The 24,505-nt window shown below is 43.3% G+C and overlaps 1 protein-coding gene across 1 annotated transcript; it reads right to left on the bottom strand.

Moving 5' to 3' along the window:
* Positions 1 to 7,574: 7,574 nt before the first annotated feature.
* wfdc1 (WAP four-disulfide core domain 1) lies at positions 7,575 to 18,239 on the bottom strand. Its single transcript, XM_049722775.2, has 6 exons — positions 17,883 to 18,239; positions 9,648 to 9,843; positions 9,491 to 9,574; positions 9,036 to 9,176; positions 8,805 to 8,855; positions 7,575 to 8,708 (listed from the first exon to the last, which is right to left on the bottom strand). Exons 1-6 carry the CDS (start codon positions 17,979 to 17,981, stop codon positions 8,653 to 8,655), a joined length of 627 nt encoding a protein of 208 aa, XP_049578732.1. The 5' UTR covers positions 17,982 to 18,239; the 3' UTR covers positions 7,575 to 8,652.
* Positions 18,240 to 24,505: the final 6,266 nt, after the last annotated feature.

The raw sequence follows: 24,505 nt of genomic DNA, 5'->3' as shown, positions 1-24,505 counted from the left end.
AAATAAATTAAAATTCAGCGGAGCCTCGGTTGTCAAACAGACTTCTTTCGGAACCTCCACTTTGCGAATCAGCGCAATGTTTCCCACTGAAATGAACGCAATCCTAATCCATCCTCTTAGGAGCTGTGATACCTTCGCTTGCAGTTGTTCGGCCCAAAATAAAAACAGTATATCACTTTGTTTTGATGACAGGAAATATCTTGCTATTTCTGAAGCATAGTGTATTCCATTACAGCTTGCTCAGACCATCTCGGTTGTTCTGCTCATGCTTTGGTCTTGGATTGGTAGTTGGCTCCCAAATTTGGGTCATTATGCCAAAGTTGGTAACAACAATGGACAGCAGGTGTTAGAAGGGCTAGCCAGGGCCAGATGAGACTGGTCACACAAAATTCAGTTTAGAGAATAAGTAGCTGTGCTCTTAGAGCATGGGTTTATTGCTGCCAGCTGTCTGATGAGGCAAAGTGGAGCGACATCGCAGGCAAACGATATAGCATCAATGACCATTGCCGTTTGCCAGAGAAGCGGAGGGGTATAGCTCACCCTCACCAGTGGGTACGAGGTGAATTTTTAGATACACAGTAAGCTTCTCAATGACTCTCTGGCCTTATTTAAAATATAGGTCAACACATTTCTCCTTGGAGTTTTCCACTTGGAGTGAAGATGTCTAATCTACTTTGAATCTGCTTTGATAAATATTTGTAAGGATAGGCTAAATGGGATCCTACTTGTCCCATTATTTTACTTACTAAAGAGTTAAGGGAGACATTATGAGACATTCATTTCATTTGTGCTTGTCTGCTGATCCAGGCATAGGTTGACCTAGTATTGTATATCTGTGTCAACTGTGCCAGGCTGTGTAGACCACCTACAAACACATAATCCACCCATGATCCGTTATTGATTATTTTTACAATAACTGCGCCGAAAGATAAACATGAGTCTCAGATCCACTCTATGTCTTGTGCTGGTTCTGTTCTTGATTTTAAAAACCATAGGCGTAGTGATTACACTATAGTGTGATCACTCACTCACTCACTCACTCACTCACTCACTCACTCACTCACTCACTCACTCACTCACTCACTCACTCACTCACTCACTCACTCACTCACTCACTCACTCACTCACTCACTCACTTGAAATATCCATCCATCCATCTTCTTCCGCTTATCCGGGGTCGGGTCGCGGGGGCAACAGCTTCAGGAGGGACTCCCAGACTTCCCTCTCCCCAGCCACTTCATCCAGCTCATCCCGGGGGATCCCAAGGCGTTCCCAGGCCAGCTGAGAGACATAGTCTCTCCAGCGCGTCCTGGGTCGTCCCCGGGGTCTCCTACCGGTGGGACATGCCCGGAACACCTCCCCAGGGAGGCGTCCAGGAGGCATCCTGATAAGATGCCCGAGCCACCTCATCTGGCTCCTCTCAACGTGGAGGAGTAGTGACTCTACTCCGAGTCTCTCCCGGATGACCGAGCTTCTCACCCTATCTCTAAGGGAGAGCCCGGACATCCTGCGGAGAAAACTCATTTCGGCCGCTTGTATCCGAGATCTCGTTCTTTCGGTCACGACCCATAGCTCGTGACCATAGGTGAGGGTAGGAGCGTAAATCGACCGGTAAATTGAGAGCTTTGCCTTTTGGCTCAGCTCTCTCTTCACCACAACGGACCGGTACAGGGTCCGCATTACTGCCGACGCTGCACCGATCCGCCTGTCGATCTCACGCTCCATCCTCCCCTCACTCGTGAACAAGACTCCAAGATACTTGAACTCCTCCACTTGGGGCAGGATCTCATCCCCGATCCGGAGAGGGCATTCCACCCTTTTCCGATCGAGGACCATGGACTCAGATTTGGAGGTGCTGACCCTCATCCCGACCGCTTCGCACTCGGCTGCGAACCGTTCCAGCGAGAGCTGGAGATCACGGCCTGAAGAAGCCAACAGCACCACGTCATCTGCAAAAAGCAGAGACGCGATGCTGAGGTCCCCAAACCGGACCCCCTCAACGCCTCGGCTGCGCCTAGAAATTCTGTCCATAAATATTATGAACAGAATCGGTGACAAAGGGCAGCCTTGGCGGAGTCCAACCCTCACTGGGAACGAATCCGACTTACTGCCGGAAATGCGGACCAGACTCTGGCATCGGTGATACAGGGACCGAACCGCCCTTATCAGTTGGCTCGGCACCCCGTACTCCCGAAGCACCCTCCACAGAACCTCCCGAGGGACACGGTCGAACGCCTTCTCCAAGTCCACAAAACACATGTGGACTGGTTGGGCAAACTCCCATGCACCCTCGAGGATCCTGCCGAGGGTGTAGAGCTGGTCCACTGTTCCACGGCCAGGACGAAAGCCACACTGCTCCTCCTGAATCCGAGGTTCGACCTCCCGACGGACCCTCCTCTCCAGCACCCCTGAATAGACCTTACCAGGGAGGCTGAGGAGTGTGATTCCCCTGTAATTGGAACACACCCTCCGGTCCCCCTTCTTAAAGAGGGGAACCACCACCCCAGTCTGCCAATCCAGAGGCACTGTCCCCGATGTCCACGCAACGTTGTAGAGGCGTGTCAGCCATGACAGCCCCACAACATCCAGAGCCTTTAAGAACTCCGGGCGGATCTCATCCACCCCCGGGGCCTTGCCACCGAGGAGTTTTTTAACTACCTCAGTGACTTCGACCCCAGAGATTGGAGAATCCGCCTCAGAGTCTCTAGGCCCTGCTTCCTCAATGGAAGGCGTGTAGGTGGAATTGAGGAGGTCTTCGAAGTATTCTCCCCACCGACTCACGACGTCCCGAGTCGAGGTCAGCAGCACGCCATCCCCACTGTAAACAGTGTTGACGTTGCACTGCTTCCCCCTCCTGAGACGCCGGATGGTGGACCAGAATTTCCTCGAAGCCGTCCGAAAGTCATTCTCCATGGCCTCACCGAACTCCTCCCACGCCCGGGTTTTTGCCTCAGCAACCGCCGAAGCCGCGTTCCGCTTGGCCATCCGGTACCTGTCAGCTGCCTCCGGAGTCCCGCAGGCCAAAACGGCCCGATAGGACTCCTTCTTCAGCTTGACGGCATTCCTTACCGCCGGTGTCCACCAGCGGGTTCGGGGGTTGCCGCCACGACAGGCACCAACGACCTTACGGCCACAGCTCCGGTCGGCCGCCTCAACAATGGAGGCGCGGAACATGGTCCACTCAGACTCAATGTCCCCCGCCTCCCCCGGGACGTGGGAAAAGCTCTGCCGGAGGTGGGAGTTGAAGCTCTTCCTGACAGGAGATTCTGCCAGACGTTCCCAGCAGACCCTCACAGAGCGTTTGGGTCTGCCAGGTCGGACCGGCATCTTCCCCCACCATCGGAGCCAACCCACCACCAGGTGGTGATCAGTTGACAGCTCCGCCCCTCTCTTCACCCGAGTGTCCAAAACATGCGGCCGCAAATCCGATGACACGACTACAAAGTCGATCATCGAACTGCGGCCTAGGGTGTCCTGGTGCCAAGTGCACACATGGACACCCTTATGTTTGAACATGGTGTTCATTATTGAAAATCCGTGTCGAGCACAGAAGTCCAACAATAGAACACCGCTCGGGTTCAGATCAGGGGGGCCGTTCCTCCCAATCACGCCCTTCCAGGTCTCACTGTCATTGCCCACGTGAGCATTGAAGTCACCCAGTAGAACGATAGAGTCCCCAGAAGGAGCGCTCTCCAGCACTTCCTCCAGGGACCCCAAGAAGGGTGGGTACTCTGAGCTGCTGTTTGGTGCATAGACACAAACAACAGTCAGGACCCGTCCCCCCACCCGAAGGCGGAGGGAGGCTACCCTCTCGTTCACCGGGGTGAACCCCAATGTGCAGGCGCCCAGCCGGGGGGCAATAAGTATACCCACACCTGCTCGACGCCTCTCACCGTGGGCAACTCCAGAGTGGAAGAGAGTCCAGCCCCTCTCGAGAGGGCTTGTACCGGAACCCAAACTGTGCGTGGAGGCTAGTCCGACTATATCTAGTCGGAATCTTTCTGCCTCACACACCAGCTCGGGCTCCTTTCCAGCCAGAGAGGTGACATTCCATGTCCCAAGAGCCAGCTTCTGCAGCCGGGGATCAGACCGCCAAGGTCCCCGCCTTTGGCTGCCGCCCAGCTCACATTGCACCCGACCCCTTCGGCCCCTCCCACAGGTGGTGAGCCCATGGGAAGGGGGACCCACGTTTCCATTTCGGGCTATGCCCGGCCGGGCCCCATGGGCGAAGGCCCGGCCACCAGACGCTCACCTTCGAGCCCCGCCTCCAGGCCTGGCTCCAGAGGGAGGCCCCGGTGACCCGCGTCCGGGCGAGGGAAAACTAAGTCCATTTATATCACTCATCATAAGGGGCTTGTGAGCCGTGCTTTGTCTGGCCCCTCACCTAGGACCCGTTTGCCATGGGTGACCCTACCAGGGGCATGAAGCCCCCGACAACATGGCTCCTAGGATCATAGGGGCGCGCAAACCCCTCCACCACGATAAGGTGACGACTTGCGGAGGGGCACTTGAAATATGTTTATTAGAATACTTGGAGTAAAAAATGATATTTGCCAGTAAGTCGTGTTGATGCTTTGTGATAAAGCATTACAGGATTTTACGCAGCAATGTGAACCCCCCCCCAAAAAAATTAGCCAGTGACTGACTTAGGGTTCTCATTTGGTCCTTGGGAGGTAATGCGTAATTGTGAGCTTTGTCACACATGTAAGATGAGCACTGTTAGTCTTTAAGTGCTAACCTTCCTGTCACACTCCACAGAAAACCCAGCAAAGTGATCCCCCTTTGTCCTGGCTCACTTGATACGCAGACAATCCACTGTCTTCAAATCACAACAAATACAAGAAATTGGCAGGCTTAAATAATGACATCTAGACAATAGTTACTGAAACGCTTGTTTCATGAGGTGATAGTATTTCAGTCGGTCCCATTCAGACATACGTATTGGGATAACATTTGGAGTATGTGAAGCCTCTTAGATGTTAATTGCATTACTGTCAAAGACTCAGGCGTAATCTTCTGAACTGGCATGCAGAACTTTGTCAATCTCCAGATGTCACATAGATTGACACACAATCAGGAAGCAACCTTTTCACTTGTGGCTTGTCCTATTGCCACTGGTAGTGAAGTGGTTCACATAGCTCACTTTTGTGCAGCTGGCAAGCTGCACTCAAAATAAGATTCACCATCAGTCTACGACTGACTTTTAATTTGCAATAAGCTTTTATTCTATTGTTTTTTATATAAGACTCCAAACATGAACACAAACACGGCCAGTGCTAAGAAATATTCCGGTAAAGTATACAACTTAATACATACAGTCCATATTTTTAGTCAGGAAAAGTCCAACGGGACAGAACGAGATGAGCAGAGTCCACAGATCAGTTCCCAGAGGTTACAGGTCGAGTCGTCTTCTGCTTGATATGATCAATAAAATGTGAAAACAACAAGACAACATATCATTGGTGCATTTATAATAACTCAGAGTTGCGGTAGAGTTCCATTCTCTCAAAGTGACCCTCTTTACAATGATGTCAAACATGATGGCTTGCTGATCTGGAGCATGAGCATGATCTGAACAGCCAAGTATCTATGCCTATGATTGACTTTTGATCAATCCAGAGAATAGTCTGCTTTGCCCCATAGTTCAGGTAGGAAAAACTCCATCTTCTGTGACCCTAAACAGGAAAAATGGTACATAAAATGTATGGACATTCATATTTTATCTTCTGAATCATTAATGAAGCAACAAACACAAATTCTCTTGACAACATCAGGAATTATTTTTCTCAGATTGACCACACACGATCAAACATCCACCAGTCCTAACATTTACAGATTTTGTCTCTTTGCTTAACATGATTACAGATTTAAATCTGATGTTACAACAAAAATAGATTGGTGAGTCAAACATGGTAAACAAGGAGATCTTTTTATATAACATTTTAGATAACGCCTCACATTTTATTACACAACAATTCTCCTGGGTCTGTGGCGATAGAAGGAGAAGGTGCAATGGGGGAGGATGTTGGCATACGAGACGTAGCCGTTCTCTTTTCCGTGACTCACTGTTCAAGGAAAACAGGCACTGGATGCAAGCTAGGCATTCATTAACAAATCTCCTTGGGTGGCGAGCCACAATTCCTTGTGTATCCAATTAATGTTGATCTTTTCCAGCACTTTGAAAGAATTTGGCTGACTGCTACACACACTTCCAGATTGCTCGGTGAAGCAGTGGGAGTGATCAAGCGATTGAGATCTCAAAGGATGCTGCTATGCTACCACATGAAGACTCACGTGCAGTGATGCCCGAGCCATGTGACAGCTCCCCAACAACAAGCCCCAGGCTGTTCTGTTGCGGAAGGCATGCAAAACTAGGGTGCATGAATAATGTGTTGAAATGAGAATAAGCACACTTGAACCAAATAGTGGATGAAATGATCGTATCAACACCAATACTCTACTCGGGGATATTGATATAAGCATATTGCCTAGATGAGCTGAGTGCTCTCACTAATAGCTGTATTTTATTCAAGAGACAAAGATGTGGTGTGAAACCTTATCAGGGTCAGAGGTTCATCAGAATAAAAGATGCACAATTCCTACAAGGCCAAGTGTACTTTGCGCACATAGTACAGGACTGCATGGACTTGTATTCATTAACATCTTTGAACTTCCATACAAGGCCTTCATTACATACAGTAGGTGAAAGGTTTGTTGCTTGTCACGTTTTACTCGTGTGAATTGCTCACCATCAAACCTTTTTATAGTCATTCCTCTGTTAAAATGAAGTTTAAAGTGAGTATCCAGCTCATTTTCCAACTTAAAAAAACAGAGTCCCAATCTTGTCAGGTATTTAACACAAAATACTTGCAGATGTTTTCCTCAGCCTTGAAATTGTCTCACTTTGTTTCACTTGACTGAAATCTGAGAGATCTTCACAGGGGTGATGCCAATGCACATACAAACATGACATGGGCTGCAGCTGCAGAATTCCATCTTGCAAGCCAGTCCTGAATCAAAAGTCATCATCCCATCCCCATTTAACAAAATAAAACAAAATTTTACAGGGATGACATGGAATAACGTACAAGTTGTCGTGTGAGGATTCTTGGCGGTTCAGTAGATCTACTTTAAATTACACTGACATCTAGTGGACACATGTAGACTTGACTTTATAAATTGTATAAACTAGAGTCATTAGAGACTAAATTAAAAGTGTGTTTTGTTGCAGCCTTTGTGTTACTCTAACACCACTGGGGAAAACACATAAAAAAATCATAACTAAATAACCATATCTAATAAGGCTGGAGTTGTGTTGTGTCGGATGAAAATTTCACTTTTTTCCCCTGATGTACTTAAAATTAAGTTGAAAAGATAGCATAAAATGTTACACGTGGAGAGAATATTGCGCAGTGCAGTTCCTCACCTCACAATCACATAAATATTGTTATATTAATACCTGTCTGTGTCCAATTCAAACTAAACCTAATGTTGAATGAAGAAATGAAGAAAAGAATAAAGAAAGAAAAATGTGTGATTCATGCAGTGTCTCCTTAAAAACTTGACACATTGCACTCTTATTTCACATATTATGTTTTATTTACTAAAAACAAGACAGCACCACAGAGTCAATGTTACGGCTTTTGTTCAACACATTCATCTTGTTTTGTGCATTAATGGTGGAAAACAGCTTATTCTGCTGTTAGTTATTGCAGGCAGAAAAAAATTGAGCAGCATCAATGACGTAAAATTGCATGTTTTCTTGGTCGATAGCGTTGCACCGGTGAAGCCATGCAAGTCTACAAATCAAATTGCTATGGCGTGTATTATTTGTGACACATTTGTTGCTAATATATTCAATCTGAAAATCTTAAGTTTTAACTACCACATATGGAAATGTTCAGTTTGCCCGTGAAACATTCCAGCTTTCAGGGCAGGAAATTTGGCCTTCAGAGAGAGAGAGAGAGAGAGAGAGAGAGAGAGAGAGAGAGAGAAAGAGAGAGAGAGAGAGAGAGAGAGAGAGAGAGAGAGAGAGAGAGAGAGAATCCTCTAGAACCAGATGGTCTTCCTTTTTTCCCATTTGACCAGCCTTAAAATTTTAACCTTGCCAGGAAGATGAATTTGTTACACGCACGTACACACAATCTGCAAAAACATTGAGTTGCTACTGGGGGCCACATAAAATGTTGTTGTGTGCCAGATCTGGCCCCCAGGCCTTGAGTTTGACAGCTATGCTTTAGAAGGTAGAGTGGAGGAACATTTCCAAATAGGGATGGTCCTTGATCAGTTATGGAAGAAAGACGAAATATATGGTAATAGATTTACTACTTGAGATACGTATTTGGTAAGCAGCATTGATACCCTCACAACTTCTCTATTTTACCTTTACTCAGAGATGATACATAATGTCGAAAAGCACCAACTTTCTTTGGCTGTCAGATAGTAACATGCCTGAGATTAGGGCTTTGTGGAGTGTAGAGACGAGAAGAGGTAGTAGCTTTTACTCTCTTCTGACTGATGTGTGGTGAAAAGCACCTTTAACACCAGTGTAAGTGTTGGGGTTGTTTAATTTGAGAACTTACAACATAAAAAGGAAAGTATAGTTTGAAAGCAAGAGCATAAGAAAAAAAAAAAAAGAGTACTAGGTGTTGCTTATCCCAGGTGCTTGTGATGCTTCTCATAGCCCACTGCATTGTTTGTGCTGGTACCTGCAAGGAAAAAGTATCAGGTCAGGTGAACTGTTAATGCTTCAGACTTAGTCATGATGGTTGTGTGCTACCATTTGGTCTTATTCCCACACTTACCTAAGTAGTCCTTGTAGTCCTTGAAAAATTTGTGTCTTAGACCGCGTCCATCTTAAACGAAAAAGAGGTAACAAAGTTATATCGCAGAACTTAATCAATTGCCAATCCGGGATGTCATCAGCTTTTGTTTCTATCATAAGGATTTAGTCCTGGTGATTATTAGTTTAGGTCATTTGAAGCTCTAGATTCAAATGAAGAATACAGTATGTCCAAGAGTTAATGAAATTCTACCAGAGTTGGCACGTTGCTTGATGCACTGTCCCCGGTTAGGGATGCCAGTGGCGGGGTTTCCTGGGTTGATGATGTGGCACTCGTATCCAGTGGGGCAGTGGAGAGGTTCATCGCCATCTTCTGTTGTACTGCACGCCTCGGCTGCTCATTAAAAATACACATTCATCGTTAGTGCATGTGCAGCATAAGGGAATTAAACATCTTCAGCAAAGGGCGGATTAGCCTTTGGGCCTTGTGCTACTGTATTTTATTGTCGGTCATGATAATGGGACTCGTTGAATATTTTTTGTAAATCATGAGAAAACCACTGTTCTAGGTAGTTACTGTTCATACAAAGGCAGAAGTTCTTAAATGTTTAACATTTAGTGAAGCCCTGCACTTGTTGGTTAATGGTTTTAATTTCACGGTGAACTTGCAGGTTGACATTGCAATGATTCCAGTAACTGCACACTCACCCTGCAGCACCTCCTCAGGACCATCAAGCAGCCAGCCGTTGCCCCCCAACCACCTAGGCTTGGGCTGCACGAGCCAGTCAAGGACTACTCGTGATGACAAAGACACAGAAGCAGTTATTGCAATTGATGAAGGATTGCATTTGTTGGTTCCACAGACCTGGTGGGGGCTGAACAGACTCCAGGCAGGCGTAGATGCAGCCGTTGTAGCAGCAGCGTTTGTGGCGCTCACACTCTGAGTCTGAACGGCAGCCTGGCACCTCACAGGCCCTTTCTGGGAGCATCTGAGGGGGTGGTGGGCAGCGGTCATTCTTCTGGTGCTGTGTGGATTGCGGGTGGTTGGGATGCTCGTAGTCCTGGGAGCCCAGAAAATAAGTTGGTGAATTTGTCTTTGCAAAGTCGGCCGCTAGAGAGCAGCAAAGTGTCCTCTCGCGTTGATTCTGAACTCTTGTCACCCGAGGACCCGTATATAATACAAAGAGATACGGGCCTTATTGTACAAAATATTTCTCTTTCAACAGTACCCTTTAAAAACATGAACATGTGCTTACATGTTGAAAGTGACTTTCAGTGTACCAACAATTGTTGTAACAATTGTAAACATTAATGTTTAACTTGGTATCTAACATTTTGCAGCATTGCGTTGAAAAAAAAAAAGTGCATATAAGACCGGAATTATCTAAATACTATTTTGCTATGCTACACATTTTTACTATTTGTCTGTGACCCACCTAAAATGTTCCCACGACCCACTTTTGGGTCCTGACCCATCAATCACTAAGATTTGGCTTTAGTACGTACAGACTGCACGCTGCCTTCTAAATGTCTTGACCTGGATCGGGAAGGTAGTTTACAGTTGGAACACGCACACACATTTCCATGGTGCATCTGAGAGTGAACAAAAAGTAGGCCACAAAACCCGGAGGCAAGCAACTTCACGTCAGACTTCGACATACTAAATTTTCGAGGCCTGCGTGTACAATTGCATGCAGCCAGGAATGCACACACTGCTGCTGACATCTGCTCTTGTGTGCTAACGTGATGGAATGTGCATCACAGCCATTGTGTCTGTGGTTTGATGTTGTGAAAACTTGGATTGTGTTATTTGAGGCTTGAATTCTTTTTCCGGGGTAAGGTCATTGTTCCTAAAATCCCATTTTCTCATTTTTGCTTTGGAATAACCTCATGGCGCCATATTATTTTATAGGGTTGACTGCACAACTCACGACAGCCACAATATAACAAGAGAAGCAGCGTATAGGTCATTTTCTGTTATTATAAGCCACATGTCAAAAAAGTGGTAATTGTCGGTGGAGAAGTGTCAATGGTGAGTTGAGCTGTGGCAAAACGAGTGAACCGTGCCGTGGGAAAATAATGTTCCTCATATCCAACACAGGTTTCATGGTCTTTCTGCTATGCTAACGGTCATGGTTGTCTGTGTGGTTTATGTGATGGTAGACTGAAAACTTTTTTCTTTTGGTTTCCTTTTGATAAGCAGAAATCAAAGTAATTCCATTTGTGTCTCATTGCATTATCAATTTCTTTGGATCCTTCTGTGAACTCTGTTCTACATCAGTAATCAGCCTATGTCGGCTGCACACAATGCCTCAAACTGTGATGGGATTTTTTTTTTTTTTTGGCAGCGTAGACAAACATGCTTGCAATTCAGTTCAGAAAATAAAAGCCAACCACGTTTGGCACGGAAAGTGCCATCACACACTGAGAATGTGTGTTAGACACAAATTAGTTCATTCTGGCAGCATTTAGCTAAGTGGGCTGATTGCTATTTGAGTGCTTGATTCACATTACGTGAAGTTGGAAGGGACTTTCAAAATGTGCTAATTATTACGTTGTATTACTTTGTGAGAGAGTTTAAATCTTTCTTGCTTATCGTTGTTTGTCGTCCTTTTACAAAAAGTCAATATATTTTATTTTCAGTTTGTAATATATCTAGAATATTACATACAATAACCAACTTTAGTACAGTTAAACTCGTGCACAAGGAGCACAAAGTCGACTGGGACTGGATAATAGTGTAACTACCCATTATCTTGTATCCGATCACATCCCAATTGCTCTTGCAAAATTCTCCATCAAGATGTAGGATATTTCCTTCCTGTCTGACATGATGTATGGGTTTCATACACAGCGTATTCCATCTTCATTCAACATCATCATGGTACATTTGCCTGATTTTAATGCAGGCAGGGTGGGTGGGTTGTTTCCACTCTGACCCTGCAAATGTGTGAGTAGCTGGCCAACGACCAGTCAGCCTTTTGCTCAAAGCCATTTGGAATAGGCTAATGTCTAATTCCTTTGGCAGTTTTTCTGGGCTTTTTGTTACCATTTGGATAATCCGTCAGCAATATACCTCCTGTGGCTACATCCAGGAGGTTAGCTATCGTCTCGTGGATGTTTAATTACTAAACAAAATCTGTGCAACTGTAGTCACAGGAACGTCAAGTTGCTTGGAGATGTCTGACGAGTTGCTTACAAGTTTGGCTAACATGTCCTTATTTTAAATATAAAAAATAAATATAGGGTTGGCTTTGCACGCGAATGCACACACTAACACACACCGTTTGAATGCTAAAGACCAAGGTCACAGTCAAACCCACTCTTGCGTGGACAGGAAAGAACATGTCTTCCAAGTGCCATTGCCCACAGCAGACATCTGGTTAGCTATTGGGTTGTCAGGCCTCATTTTCTGCAGCTCCACTCAATTTCATGTACGGTAAATGCAGTCAATGTTTTGCAATTTGCCTACTCTTGCAAAAGAATCCTTCCATACATCCTTCCATCAGCCTGTAGCATAGCATAGCATAGCATAGCATAGCATAGCATAGCATAGCATAGCATAGCATAATATTCCTTTTCATAAATGCTGAAATTCTTCCCGGGTGCAAGTTTCTTTTCCCAGAGGGCCCAGGCCAAGGTAAGCATATATTTGTGACTGTCTGCAGAGCTGCTGGCTGTCAGAAGACTATCCTTCCACATCAAATACACTTAATGATACTGCATAGGGTTGTGATAGAAGCGTCTCCGCTTTGTGCAGGCATACGTGCCCATTAGTGTTGGCTCGTGAGTGAACGTTTCGTTCAGAGGAACGACTCTTTGCAGTGAACGAAACACTTCCTAAAGTGATTCGTTCTGTTTTCAGTTCATATAACCTCAACCAGCAGGTGTCGGTAATGCCCATTGAAGCTGGTGCCACCTCGCTGTAAAACAAAACGAAGAAGAAAATGACATAACTTCCCGTTTACGAACGAGTCGTGAATTGCATTTCCCGTTCACCAATGAACGAATCTGTGAGTGAACGAATGAGTGAGTGAGTGATTCGCATTTCCAGTTCATCGCGAGAACGGATCAGTGAGGGAACGAATCCTGACTTTCCCGTACACCTACTGGTTGAAGTCATGAACTTTTTAGAACAGCGAACCACGGCGTTTTCGGACAAACACAAGAGCCGCACAGGTAGTGAACAGCTGGAACGCAAAGGACCAACTCGCTATTTTTTTTTTTGTCAGAAATAACATTAACGGTTGCAACAAATCACTGCTGCTTTGGTGTCTGCCGGAGCGACTCGCGATATGCTGACCGGGATCATATGAGGGGAGTTTTCTTCATATCTTTCCCAAAGCCGTGGAAGAACCGAGAGAAATGCTTTCGCTGGGTAGAAGCGGCAAGGGATTTACAGTACCTAATGTCACCAAAGACATATATATGTGCCACCTCGCCGTAAAACAAAACGACGAAGAAAATGACGTCACTTATCTACTGCAATTTCACATTAGATTGCTGGTTTGAATTTTTTTTAATTTTTATTATTATTTTAATAAACATTAAAAACCTGTTAAAACGTGTCTGGTGTTTTATTCCTTGTTTTTATTTTTTTGGGCATGAAAACAAAAATCTGACATTTGGTTAACTGCTTTATATGACAATATGTATATGTGTTTCACGTTGTGTAATATGTCTTGGTGTCCCCCAAAATAAAGAGCAAGTAGTCAAATACACATTCTTGACACGTACAAAAAATGCATAAAGTTATTAGGTACACCTGTAAATGGTGGTGTACCTAATGTAGTGTCCGTGTGACGTCACAGATCAACCAGCCAATCAGGAGGTGGGGGTGAGGGCGGGTGTGGCACTTTTCATTTTCAGTTCAGCTTTGGCCATGATTTTTCCGTAATGAACTGGCCTGTTTTTAGGTACACTTGAAAATGGCGGCGTACCTAAAGGAGTGTCCGTGTGACGTCACAGATCAAACAGCCAATCAGAAAGTGGGGGTGAGGGCGGGTATGGCACTTTTCACTTTCAGTTAAGCTTTGGCCATGATTTTTCCCTAATGAACTGGCCTGTTATTAGGTACACTTGAAAATGGCGGGGTACCTAATGGAGTGTTCAAGTGATGTCACAGATCAAACAGCCAATCAGAAAGTGGGGGTGAGGGCGGGTGTGGCACTTTTCACTTAAACCAGGGGTGCCGCCCTCCAGTTCTCGAAGGGACGCGTTCCAATATGTTTTCCAAGTTACCCTCGTTAAACACACCTGCGTGAAAAGATTTGGTCATTTTCACGTTCTGCAGGAGCTAAAACTTTTCACGCAGGTGCGCTTAACGAGGGAATCACACGGACACTCCATTAGGTACACCGCCATTTTCAAGTGTACCTAATAACAGGCCACTTTATTAGGGAAATATCATGGTCAAAGGTCACAGGTGTAAAGCGCTAGTCCTCGGGGCCGCGTTCCAATATGTTTTCCAAGTTACTCTCGTTAAACACACACAACTGATTCTAAAGATTCAGTTCACTTGAACTGGAATGCACATCACTAGTACAAAACTGTACAAGCAAGAGTAGACTGCCGGTCGAGATAGCCGACTGGTTAGAGACTTGGGCTCTTGGTCGGTAAGAACTTGTTTCAAGTCCAGGTGCGAGGTAATAACTAGATTTGCTTTTGTTGTGCAATTAACCCTTTATTTATGTATTCTTTTTTTGAAATTTTCACACGGACACTACATTCGGTACACCACCATTTACAGGTGTACCTAATAACTTTATGCATTTTTTGTACGTGTCAAGAATGTGTATTTGACTTCTTGCTCTTTATTTTGGGGGACACCAACAGATATTACACAACGTGAAACACATATACATATTGTCATATAAGGTAGTTAACCAAATGTCAGATTTTTGTTTTCATGCCCAAAAAAATAAAAACAAGGAATAAAACACCAGACAAGTTTTAACAGGTTTTTAATGTTTATTAAAATAATAATAATAATAATAAAAATAAATTTCAAACCAGCAATCTAATGTGAAATTGCAGTAGATATACATACACATATTGTCATATAAAGCAGTTAACCAAATGTCTGATTTTTATGTTTTAATTGGCGAATATAAAAACAAAGAATAAAACACCAGACAAGTTGTAACATAAATGTTTATTAAAAATAATAATATTAAAAGTAAATTTCAAACCAGCAAATCAATGTGAAATTGTAGTAGATATATTGGATGACAATATTTAGGCGTATGTATGCATACACGTTATTTAAAAACTACTATAAGTGTTATAAAATCAAGATTACCCAAAGACAAGCATAATTTCCCCGTTGTTGCATAACGGCGCATCCCTTCATGCAATAAAGTTAGGCGTTAGCTTGGAGAAAACGTGCATAAAATAAGTGATGTTTCAGTGAGTGGTCCTTTCTTTCCTTGGCAAATCGTAAATCTACATTCTGGCTTACATAGTTCACGCCAGGAGACGCAACACATTCACTGACTGATCCGTTGATGCACGGGAAGGCAGTTGACCCATTAACTCGTTCGCGAACGGGAAAGTCAGGATTCGTTTCCTCACTGCTCCGTTCACGCGATGAACTAGAAATGCAAATCACTCACTCACAGATCCGTTCAGTTGGGAACGGGAAAAGCAATTCACGACTCGTTCATGAACGGGAAGTTACGTCATTTTCTTCTTCCTTTTGTTTTACGGCGAGGTGGCACCAGCTTCAATGCGCATTACCGGCACCTACTAGTTGAAGTCATATGAACTGAAAAAAGAACAAATCACTTTAGGAAGTGTTTCGTTCACTCTCGTTCACTGAAAATATTCGTTCTTTAGAACGAATCGTTCACTCAAGAGCCAACACTAGAGGGAACGAATCCTGTCTTTCCCGTTCGATTCGTTGAACGATTCGTTTGAAATACTCTTTTGAGTGAACTGATTCTAAAGTTTCAGTTCGCCTAAAAGAACTGGAATGCACATCACTAGTGCCCATGCAGGTGTGAGCCAGACGACTGTGTTGTGTCTGCACGAGTCTCATGATGTGCATGTGTGTGCAAGTTCAGGTACTTTCAAAGAACTCAATGCGGTGGAAATCTTGTGTTCAATCTTCACATCACACACAAGCTTTTCTATTTACTTGTCTTACCACTTATTGTCACATGGAATCTATTTTTCCATTAGCTCTTTAGTATGTCTGTCAGGCATGTCTGGCTCCACTCCCTTTCAAACACGGAGACAATGTTGAGTAACTGCTATTGTTGACCTTTGACCTTGGTCACAAGAGGTTTAGATAAGGGAGGAGGTGATGTACACAATTTAAGTGAGAGAAACTATCTGACACCAGGTCAAATGGGCAATGATGAAATAATGAATAAACAATATACCATCGAAAGAAGGCAGACATGGAGGTGTACTTTGCTGAACTCGTCATATTTAGTATGACCAAGAGGGAGCGTTTCAATTAGAAAAAAAGCCAACTATACTGACCCTCTTGAGGTTTTATAGCAGTAAAACAACTATGAAATAGTTGTGGTCTTAACCCAAGTTTCCTATTTATGTTAGCTTGTTTGCTGCTTGAATTATTAGGACCTGACTACTTTAAAGTTTTGGACCGATTATATCGGCTATTATTAGGTTTGCAAGTGTAAAAAGAAGTGAAGAAATCAAGTAACAATAACAAACACACAAAAATGACAAATGTATAATGGCATCATTCTCAAATGTATCTCCTGCTTTATTTTTTTTGTAAAGACTAATTTGACCACTGTTAATATGAAATTGTAAAAGCAGTCAAATATATAGTCTTAACTTCAACTACATAAATGTCATATATAAGAAGGTGGAGAAGAAAAACTATTGGCTGAACAAATATTTCCTCTGCCTTCATAAAATGCATTGGAACTGGATTTGGCTGTAGTATGACTTAGTATGGAGTATGGGGGTGGTTTTGAAAGAAATGACAGACTGAAAGAGACTGATAAAGATGAAAAGAAAAGAGGCAAATTGCCTGCGAACAGCCATCTCAGCATGTTCCAATGGGAGCAGCTTTGAGGCTGGAGTCCGAACTTTGAGCCCATCGCATAAACTAAGATGGGCACGCCGTGTGAGCGTAAAAGAAGCACACGGCCCGAGGGCAGGAGAGAAAGTATTTTTAAGGAGAGGTAGAATGGTTACCAGCTAAATCAAGGGAAGAGGAAGAGCCGACAATATCCTCAACTGGTCAGAAAGTGAGAACAGTGAAGCACAAGAGGATGACAAGGCATCACGCTACACTGAACTCTTGATCACTCAGCCACACTGAGCTGACTTAACAAGCAGGGGCCCGCTCTGTCCCTACACTCACACACACACACACGCACGCGCACACATACGCGCACGCACACACGCACACAGTCTCCTCTTCTCGAGCTCACATGAAATATGAAAATAGGTGACTTATTCCAACCTGCTGCACAATTTACACTCTCGTCCACATCAATAGATAATACTTGCGCTCGTCTGTGTCTATTTTTCTTGCTACAAAATCAAAGCTACATCATTAATCTCTTGTCCAGTCACATCAGTTCCAACAACTGTTAAGCAGTAACATCTGAAAATTTGAGTTCCTTACAGACTACAGTCAATGGAACAGACTAAAACTGTGTGGAACTTGATGATGAATACATACAACCACATTTAGGGTTTTATGATTAGTTTTTCCCACCATGGCTATGGGGTAAAAATAATTGTGCTCCACTAATTCTGTCCAGCCACAGGAATAAAATGTAAAGTTCGTGTTAAGTAATTTAGTAATCAGTCTCCGGTATTTTTCATAAAGCATCATACAAAATTTCTAATGATGCACCCGTTTATTCATTAACCTATCATCTAAATCACACATAACACTGAACTGCCAAACAAGAATAAAAATAAAATAGCCATCCAACTTTGATGACCTTTCACCTCATCCTATGCTTTTTAACAGAGCAGCCGTTGTGCTGTATCACCGGGAGCTTTCACCTCCTTCCGCAAGAAAATATAATACATAGAGTCCCTTCTAACTCACACCTGTTTGAGTTGAATCATTGTGAGGCTGTGAAGGTGACATCATTAATCCCACCTTTTGGTTCAGTCCTCTTTTCCTGATTCTTCTGCTATCACTTCCTGTGGAGAGCACCAACAGGGACAGCAGCAGCAGCAGCAGCAGAGATCCCGTCATGGTGCGCGTAAAGTTCCAGTACCTTAACTCCAACTTTGTCCTTAGAGGTGCTCCTTCTTCCTTCTCTCAACGTTGTCCACCGAGCAGCGAGAGCTCATCCGTGTGAGCTTTTGCAGCTGAATCAGGCAAAGTGCTCATGTGCAGCCAAGATTACACAAGCGCTCTCCAACAGGACCTGCCTTTATATTCGCCTGAGGAAAAGTGCGGGCCAGCAGTAGACTGAAGGGAAGGGAATACGTAGTTGAGAGAAGAAGGGGGGGGGGGGGGGGGGGGGGGGGCGGTGCAGGAGAGAAACATAAGAGGGAGAAGAGAGGAATGGCAGCTGTCTGTGCATCAGAGTTGTCTGCTGGCACACTGTGCGCACATGTCCCAGCGAGAGAGGAGTCCCAGTGAGGCCTCCCCCTTTGCCCTTTCGTTTCATCTCCTCCCACATCTGGGGATCCTTATGCGGATTTCTAGGTCAAGAATATGTGAAAAGTGTTTCATAGTTTGCAGTTTAGATTTACACATGTTGCCGGTGAGCTTTGCTGACCCCCTCGGCGGACGCCGGTGCCTGCATCTCTGGGAGAGGATGATTTACGAGAGTGCGGCTGGGAAAGCAGCAGAGGAGTTTTCATACGCTCAACTCGGTGATCCTGCAGTAGTGCATCCGTTGTGCTTCTGGAAAATGAAACTGACCACTTTGTGACATTAGCTTTTTTTTAAAAAAAAAAAAAACAAAAAACTTTTTTTTCAACTGACCTTTTGCATTTCCTTTCTTTTTCACAAATGTGTGTTAAGCAAACCTCACTGGGACCCTTCTACCCCTCCCCTTGTTCCGTTCCCAGTGGCAAGCCGTGAAGGGGTGAAAGAATGCTAAGCCCGCACAAATCTCAGTCATTATTAGTTTTACAGGAACAAGCCATCATGTCATTGGGAGGCCCCAGCTACACTTGAACAAAAGAGTCAAGAGGGAAGTACAGGAAGGGGCCGCTAAATACGTACAACTACAGTGAATGGGTGAAAGAGTGACAAGCAATGTCTAAGTAGTCAGTGTACTGTTATTCTGTGTCTGATTGAGCAAATACAGTCTCATTTGACCTTAAACATTGGCCTAGGTAGATTAAGAAAAAAGAGAACAAGAGAACTGCAATGGAATAAATCTAATACAACGTTGACTGAATTTAACGCTAGCAGAGATGGTTAAGTTTTTCCTTCATTTACTAAGAATAAATTACAGCGATAACATTTTAATGTTCCAAATAGCTTGCATTTTGTATTTTGATCATTTTTATTGGAACTTGCAACTTGTGTGACAGACAGCCTAATCGGTGACTTTGCATACAGACATATACAAAATCCATCACAAATGCATTTTAAATATTTTTTTTTAATACTAGATTTTTTTTGTAGCATGGTAAAAATGCAAGACCTTTACTGTTATAGAGTGCTTTTCTCTTCCACAGTTAACAAGGGAATTTGTCACTGGCAAGTTTCCCATTGTGATCCTTCAAATGATATTTGCTGACCTCTTCTCACGTATATCATCATCCTGCTCAATTGCTATTTCTGGAACGTAAACATTTATATTGCATAAACAGTTGCACACTGAAGTATGCAGGTCACACTTGCATGCTTTCTTCTGAATTTACTTACACTATGTATAATGCTGTATGTAACAAATTAAAGCAAAACACAATGATAGTGACTGATGAACATGCAAGATTTTTATCTTTGAATAAACTTATGGTGTAAAAGTGAAGAATTGGCCGTTGCGTTGTGTGATGACTATTGGCAACGACGAGTGAGCTTATTTGAGCCAAATTGTCTAAATAGCTTCCAAATGCATCTGGTTAGAATTTGTGTCTTTTTAACTCTTATTGTGAATGTTGTTTGTAGTGGTTTACAGCTCTCGCATGGCAAGTAAGCGTAAACATAGTACAGTGTAATTTATCCAGACCCATAAAAAATAAAATTGTGCGGTTGTACCAAATGTGGTGGCCAGTAAGTGACTATGCATATTTTTATTGTTTTTTGTAAAATCTTTTAAGCTGCGGAGAAATTACACAAATAAAGTTGTAGGCCACAATGTAGAAATAACACAAGAGTGTTTTCATCTGTTGAAATTTGTCTAAATGGACACTTAATATGAGGAAAAACTGATGCAACTGAGTATCCCATTTGAAGTGACTTTTTTCCAACACTGAAGTGTGTGTGTGAGTGTAGGAAAAAAAACTGCAAATATTTAAAGCAGTTACTCATCACGTTTTCTAAACAGCGTCCACCTGTTTTTCAATCTCATGTCATTTTATTGGAGCCACTAGTTGCCGTACATGCTGCATTTGTTTTACCTGATGCTACCATTACCTAAGGGTGCCAGTGATTTTATGTGGTCTTCACCCAAAGCACAAAAGTTTGGTATCAGTTTTACAAGATGACAGAGTGGTTTGGTCTTTCTATTTTTTAATGTGCTGCATTTCTGCAGCCATAAAAGTGCTATAAAGGCTCAGTGAGCATTTGGTTTTGATTTGCTTTGGATGGAACATAATGATGTTTGAGTGCAGATTGGTATTGGCTGTCTTTATCTTGTTTGGCTTGTTGACACTTTCCTTTGTGAGACCATTGCCTCTTTCCTGCGGCGTTTCTGTAAATCAAAGAAACGTGCTTTCTGAATTACAAAACTTTGACAGCGGGCCATTTTACATGTTGTGAGTTGGCAACAGCAGAACTAAAAAGAGTTATTCGATTAGAGAAGAGGACCTGGCCAAGGAATGATCTCAAAATGTGCACAAAATGAGAGGTAGAGTGAAGCTGAACTAAACAAAGGAAATTGGAATAAATTGTTGAATAAAACGTGCAATAATATCTTCACTGAGATAAAGGTCCACTGCCTTGAATTAAACACAAATAACAAATATGTAATCAAAACAACGTTCAAAATTAAACTGAATATGCACAAATTCACATATCTTTTAAGGCAAGCTTTAAGCAACGTAGCAAATAAAGGAAGCCAGTAAAGAGAGCTAGAACTAGAAATGAAACATGCATATGCAAGTGTGCCTTTGCCGGGAGTGTTATGCATATCAGGTTGCTACTTATATACTCATTAAACTAAACTCCCAGAAGTAGAGCTAATCATTCGTCATTAAAATCATGTTTATCTGCTCTCTTCGAATCAGTGACTACTGCAAAGCCTGGCTGCTCCCTTTTAATGACTGTCTCCTAATCCTTTAATGGCCCTAACCAGCACGAAGTCTTTACATACATTCAGTTACCTCAAAGTTTTCCCACCATAATTGCTTCTTTCTGCACTTTCTTCCATCTCGCTTTGAGCCCGCCCCTCCCTGCCAACCCTAATCTGAAGCAAAGCCTGCATACCGTGTTCCAATAGAAGACCCAGCCATCATCTTGTGGCTTCAGAGGATTTCTTACCCAACTTTCTTCCTCATGCTGGGTTTTGCCTTTTCTTCATCGTACTCCTCCTCCTCTTACCTCCACTTTGTCATTACCCTGTTACTTACTTAAGCTATCATACCAGTGCAGCATTTCTTAACATGACCCTAAGCAGCAAGTTCACGGAAGAAGAAGAAAAAATGTAACGTCAGTAAATAACCCCAACACTTTCACTTGTTTCCATGGAGATCTTTTGGTCAGGGTTCACTTCTGGGAAGTGAAAATGACCAGGAGATGCTTCACCAAGTCCTCACAGACGTCAAAGCTTTTCTTTTCTTTTCTGCTTTATTGGCCGCAATGCTGAGAGGGTTCAGATAGAGCTCAGTCGGTTCGCCTTTTTTTTTTTTTTTTTTGCAAATACAAGGCACAGTGGGAGGTGAATGTGAAAAGTGGCCCATGCATTTGCCCAAAGTGAAAGCACATGCATGAGATCCTGCACATTCTAGCCCAGAGTGTGAAAAGCAAGTCGGTGCTCTTGGCCTCTCACACACAAGATTCAAGTAAATAACCCTTTTCTGGCTTCAACAAAACTAACCGCAGCTCATGATGAATGCGATTCTCAGTTGTTGGATTTTGTGATCAAATAAATTATTGGTGAATTATCCGGAGCAGGTGTGCTTACGGTGATGTCACCGTGCTATTCTTACATGTTTCATCACTTGGTATAACTTCATAAATGATGTCTAACGTCACCTGTACCTGTGACCTTATGAGGTGCAGACTGTAAAAGCTCAAATTTCCATGTCGACCTTGAGGCAGCAACTTATCGGTTCACTACAGCAGGAAGTGCTCGGAGAGATTAGAAATGGCTCCTTTCCTCTCTAATAATGAGTGGCTTCCCTTTCCTGTTGGCCTTCAGCCATTACGGCATGTGTGTGTTTTAATGTTGAGTTTCTTTACATTCTGATTTTACTGATTTCATACAACCACCCGTCTTTGTGTCTATTGGTTTGTGGAGTGAGTCAGAGGTAGAAGAGTGTTTATACACTTCAGTTGAGAATTTGTTATTGTAATTTTATGGAGGGTGATCTGTTTATTCAAACAACTGCATTTGCGTTAGACCGTGAAGAGTTGGGGCCTCTTGCTTGTTCAGGAATATAAAGGCTACTTTTCTCGACTGTTGCACATACCAAGCATTCTGCAGACGAAGAAAATGATGAAAAGTTTTTTTTTAGTTACATTCCAGTCAGCATTGGGGAAAAGAATTCATTGAGCTGCTTCCAACTTAATGTGTTGTTGTTGCTGTATAGTCATCTTAGGGTGCTAGTGAGATTGTCATTATAGCATTTGCTGTTAGCTTTTTTATTAACAGATACTGTTTGCAATTTGAGTGTTTCAGCAATAATTACTTTCAACTATTCAATTTTCACATGTATTTCACGTCACTAATTTATTTAAACTATTCAAATGGCATACTAAACATTTCATTTGGCAAAAACGAATCCGTTATTAATTTGCTTGGGATTTTAAAAACACTTGAAATATTTACAGCGGCCAATGCAATACTGAAGGGATTTCACTAGAGGGCAATCAAGACTCATTTTCACTCTTGTAACATAGGACACCTACTTGATTTATTTTCTTCAAGCCTTTCTAATAGATTGTGGTGTAATATGGTGTTTATTTTTAATATAGAGTAATCATACGTCTATAATAATATTAATATTGATCTTAATAATAATGCAGGTCCCATATCACATGACCCCTTGAAATTATTTATATATGTAAATTGATTAGTAATACACTGATACACTCCCACTAGTCTGTCCAATTGCAATCAATTATAAGAACATTGGTCAAGATAGTGGCGGCTCGGTGGAAAACTGGGTAGCACGTCCGCCTCACAGTTAGGAGGGTGCGGGTTCAATTCCACCTCCGGCCCTCCCTGTGTGGAGTTTGCATGTTCTCCCCGGGCCCACGTGGGTTTTCTCTGGGCACTCGGGTTTCCTCCCACATCCCAATAAGATGCTTGGTAGGCCGATTGAGCACTCCAAATTGTCCCTAGGTGCGAGTGCGAATGGTTGTTTGTCTCTGTGTGCCCTGCGATTGGCTGGCAACCGGTTCAGGGTGTCCCCCGCCTACTGCCCGACGGCGGCTCAGATAGGCTCCAGCACACCCGCGACCCCCGTGGGGACTAAGCGGTACAGAAAATGGATGGATGGTCAAGATAGTTTTAAAAATATTTTACCAGTGACCAGTATGTTAACTCTTCATACTGTGGAAGAATTTCCACCTTCTGGACCTGGATTTGATACCTCGGGGTGGGATAGACTCCAGTTACCCACAACCCTAAGAAGGACATGCTCATTAAAAGACCATGGATGCATGGATAGATTGAAGTGGTTTAGCATTTGACACTGAGAGCTGCTAGTTATAGTTTACGTAACTAGCATAGGTAACCTTGAGGCAATCATTTCTTCCAATTTGCCTGGATTTCATTATTTGGAAGACAAGAAAGGAATCCATCCGGTGGCTGTCTAATTTACACAATCAAGAATCGTAATTTTTTTTATGCAAGTCACAATATTTTAGACGTCTTTCATTTAATTAGTTATTGAAGACTCATTTTGCGTTCTGTGTAATAGTGAGTGTTTTTTGCGAAAGACACAGTTTTTTATCACTGCATTTTGACAGCATGTTTTTTTTTTTTCACTGCTGGGTCACGCCGCAAGGTCACCCGCTGTCTTTCACTCAGTGTGTCACGACTTGACGTAACTCACGGCCCTTGTTGTTCCATCCACTGACCTTCGTGCTTCATTTGATGCAGGAAGAGAATGGAACGAGCCACACCTGCCGCAAGGAAATTCATTCCATTATCACTCTTCTTGTCAATAAAGAATCCTGAAAAGGGAGAGATTGTCCGTGAGTACTTTGTCATGCACCCCATAGCACCAGAATACACAATGATCCGTTATCATACGATCTTCATTCACTGACAGACTGCTTGATAAGAAGGCGACAAAAGAGTGAGTTCAAGATAAGGCACAGAAGATTGCAACAAGATTCATTTTTATACAAACGCTTACCGGCAGTGCCTTCCTCACGCAAGTCAAACATAATTAGTATGCTTTGAGCATCCTCTATCATCTTCG

The sequence above is a fragment of the Syngnathus scovelli genome, chromosome 6 (assembly GCF_024217435.2).
Source record: "Syngnathus scovelli strain Florida chromosome 6, RoL_Ssco_1.2, whole genome shotgun sequence".
NCBI classification, from domain to species: domain Eukaryota; kingdom Metazoa; phylum Chordata; class Actinopteri; order Syngnathiformes; family Syngnathidae; genus Syngnathus; species Syngnathus scovelli.
Note: the sequence above shows the minus strand (reverse complement) of the source record. Positions and strands in the feature narration are given on the sequence as shown.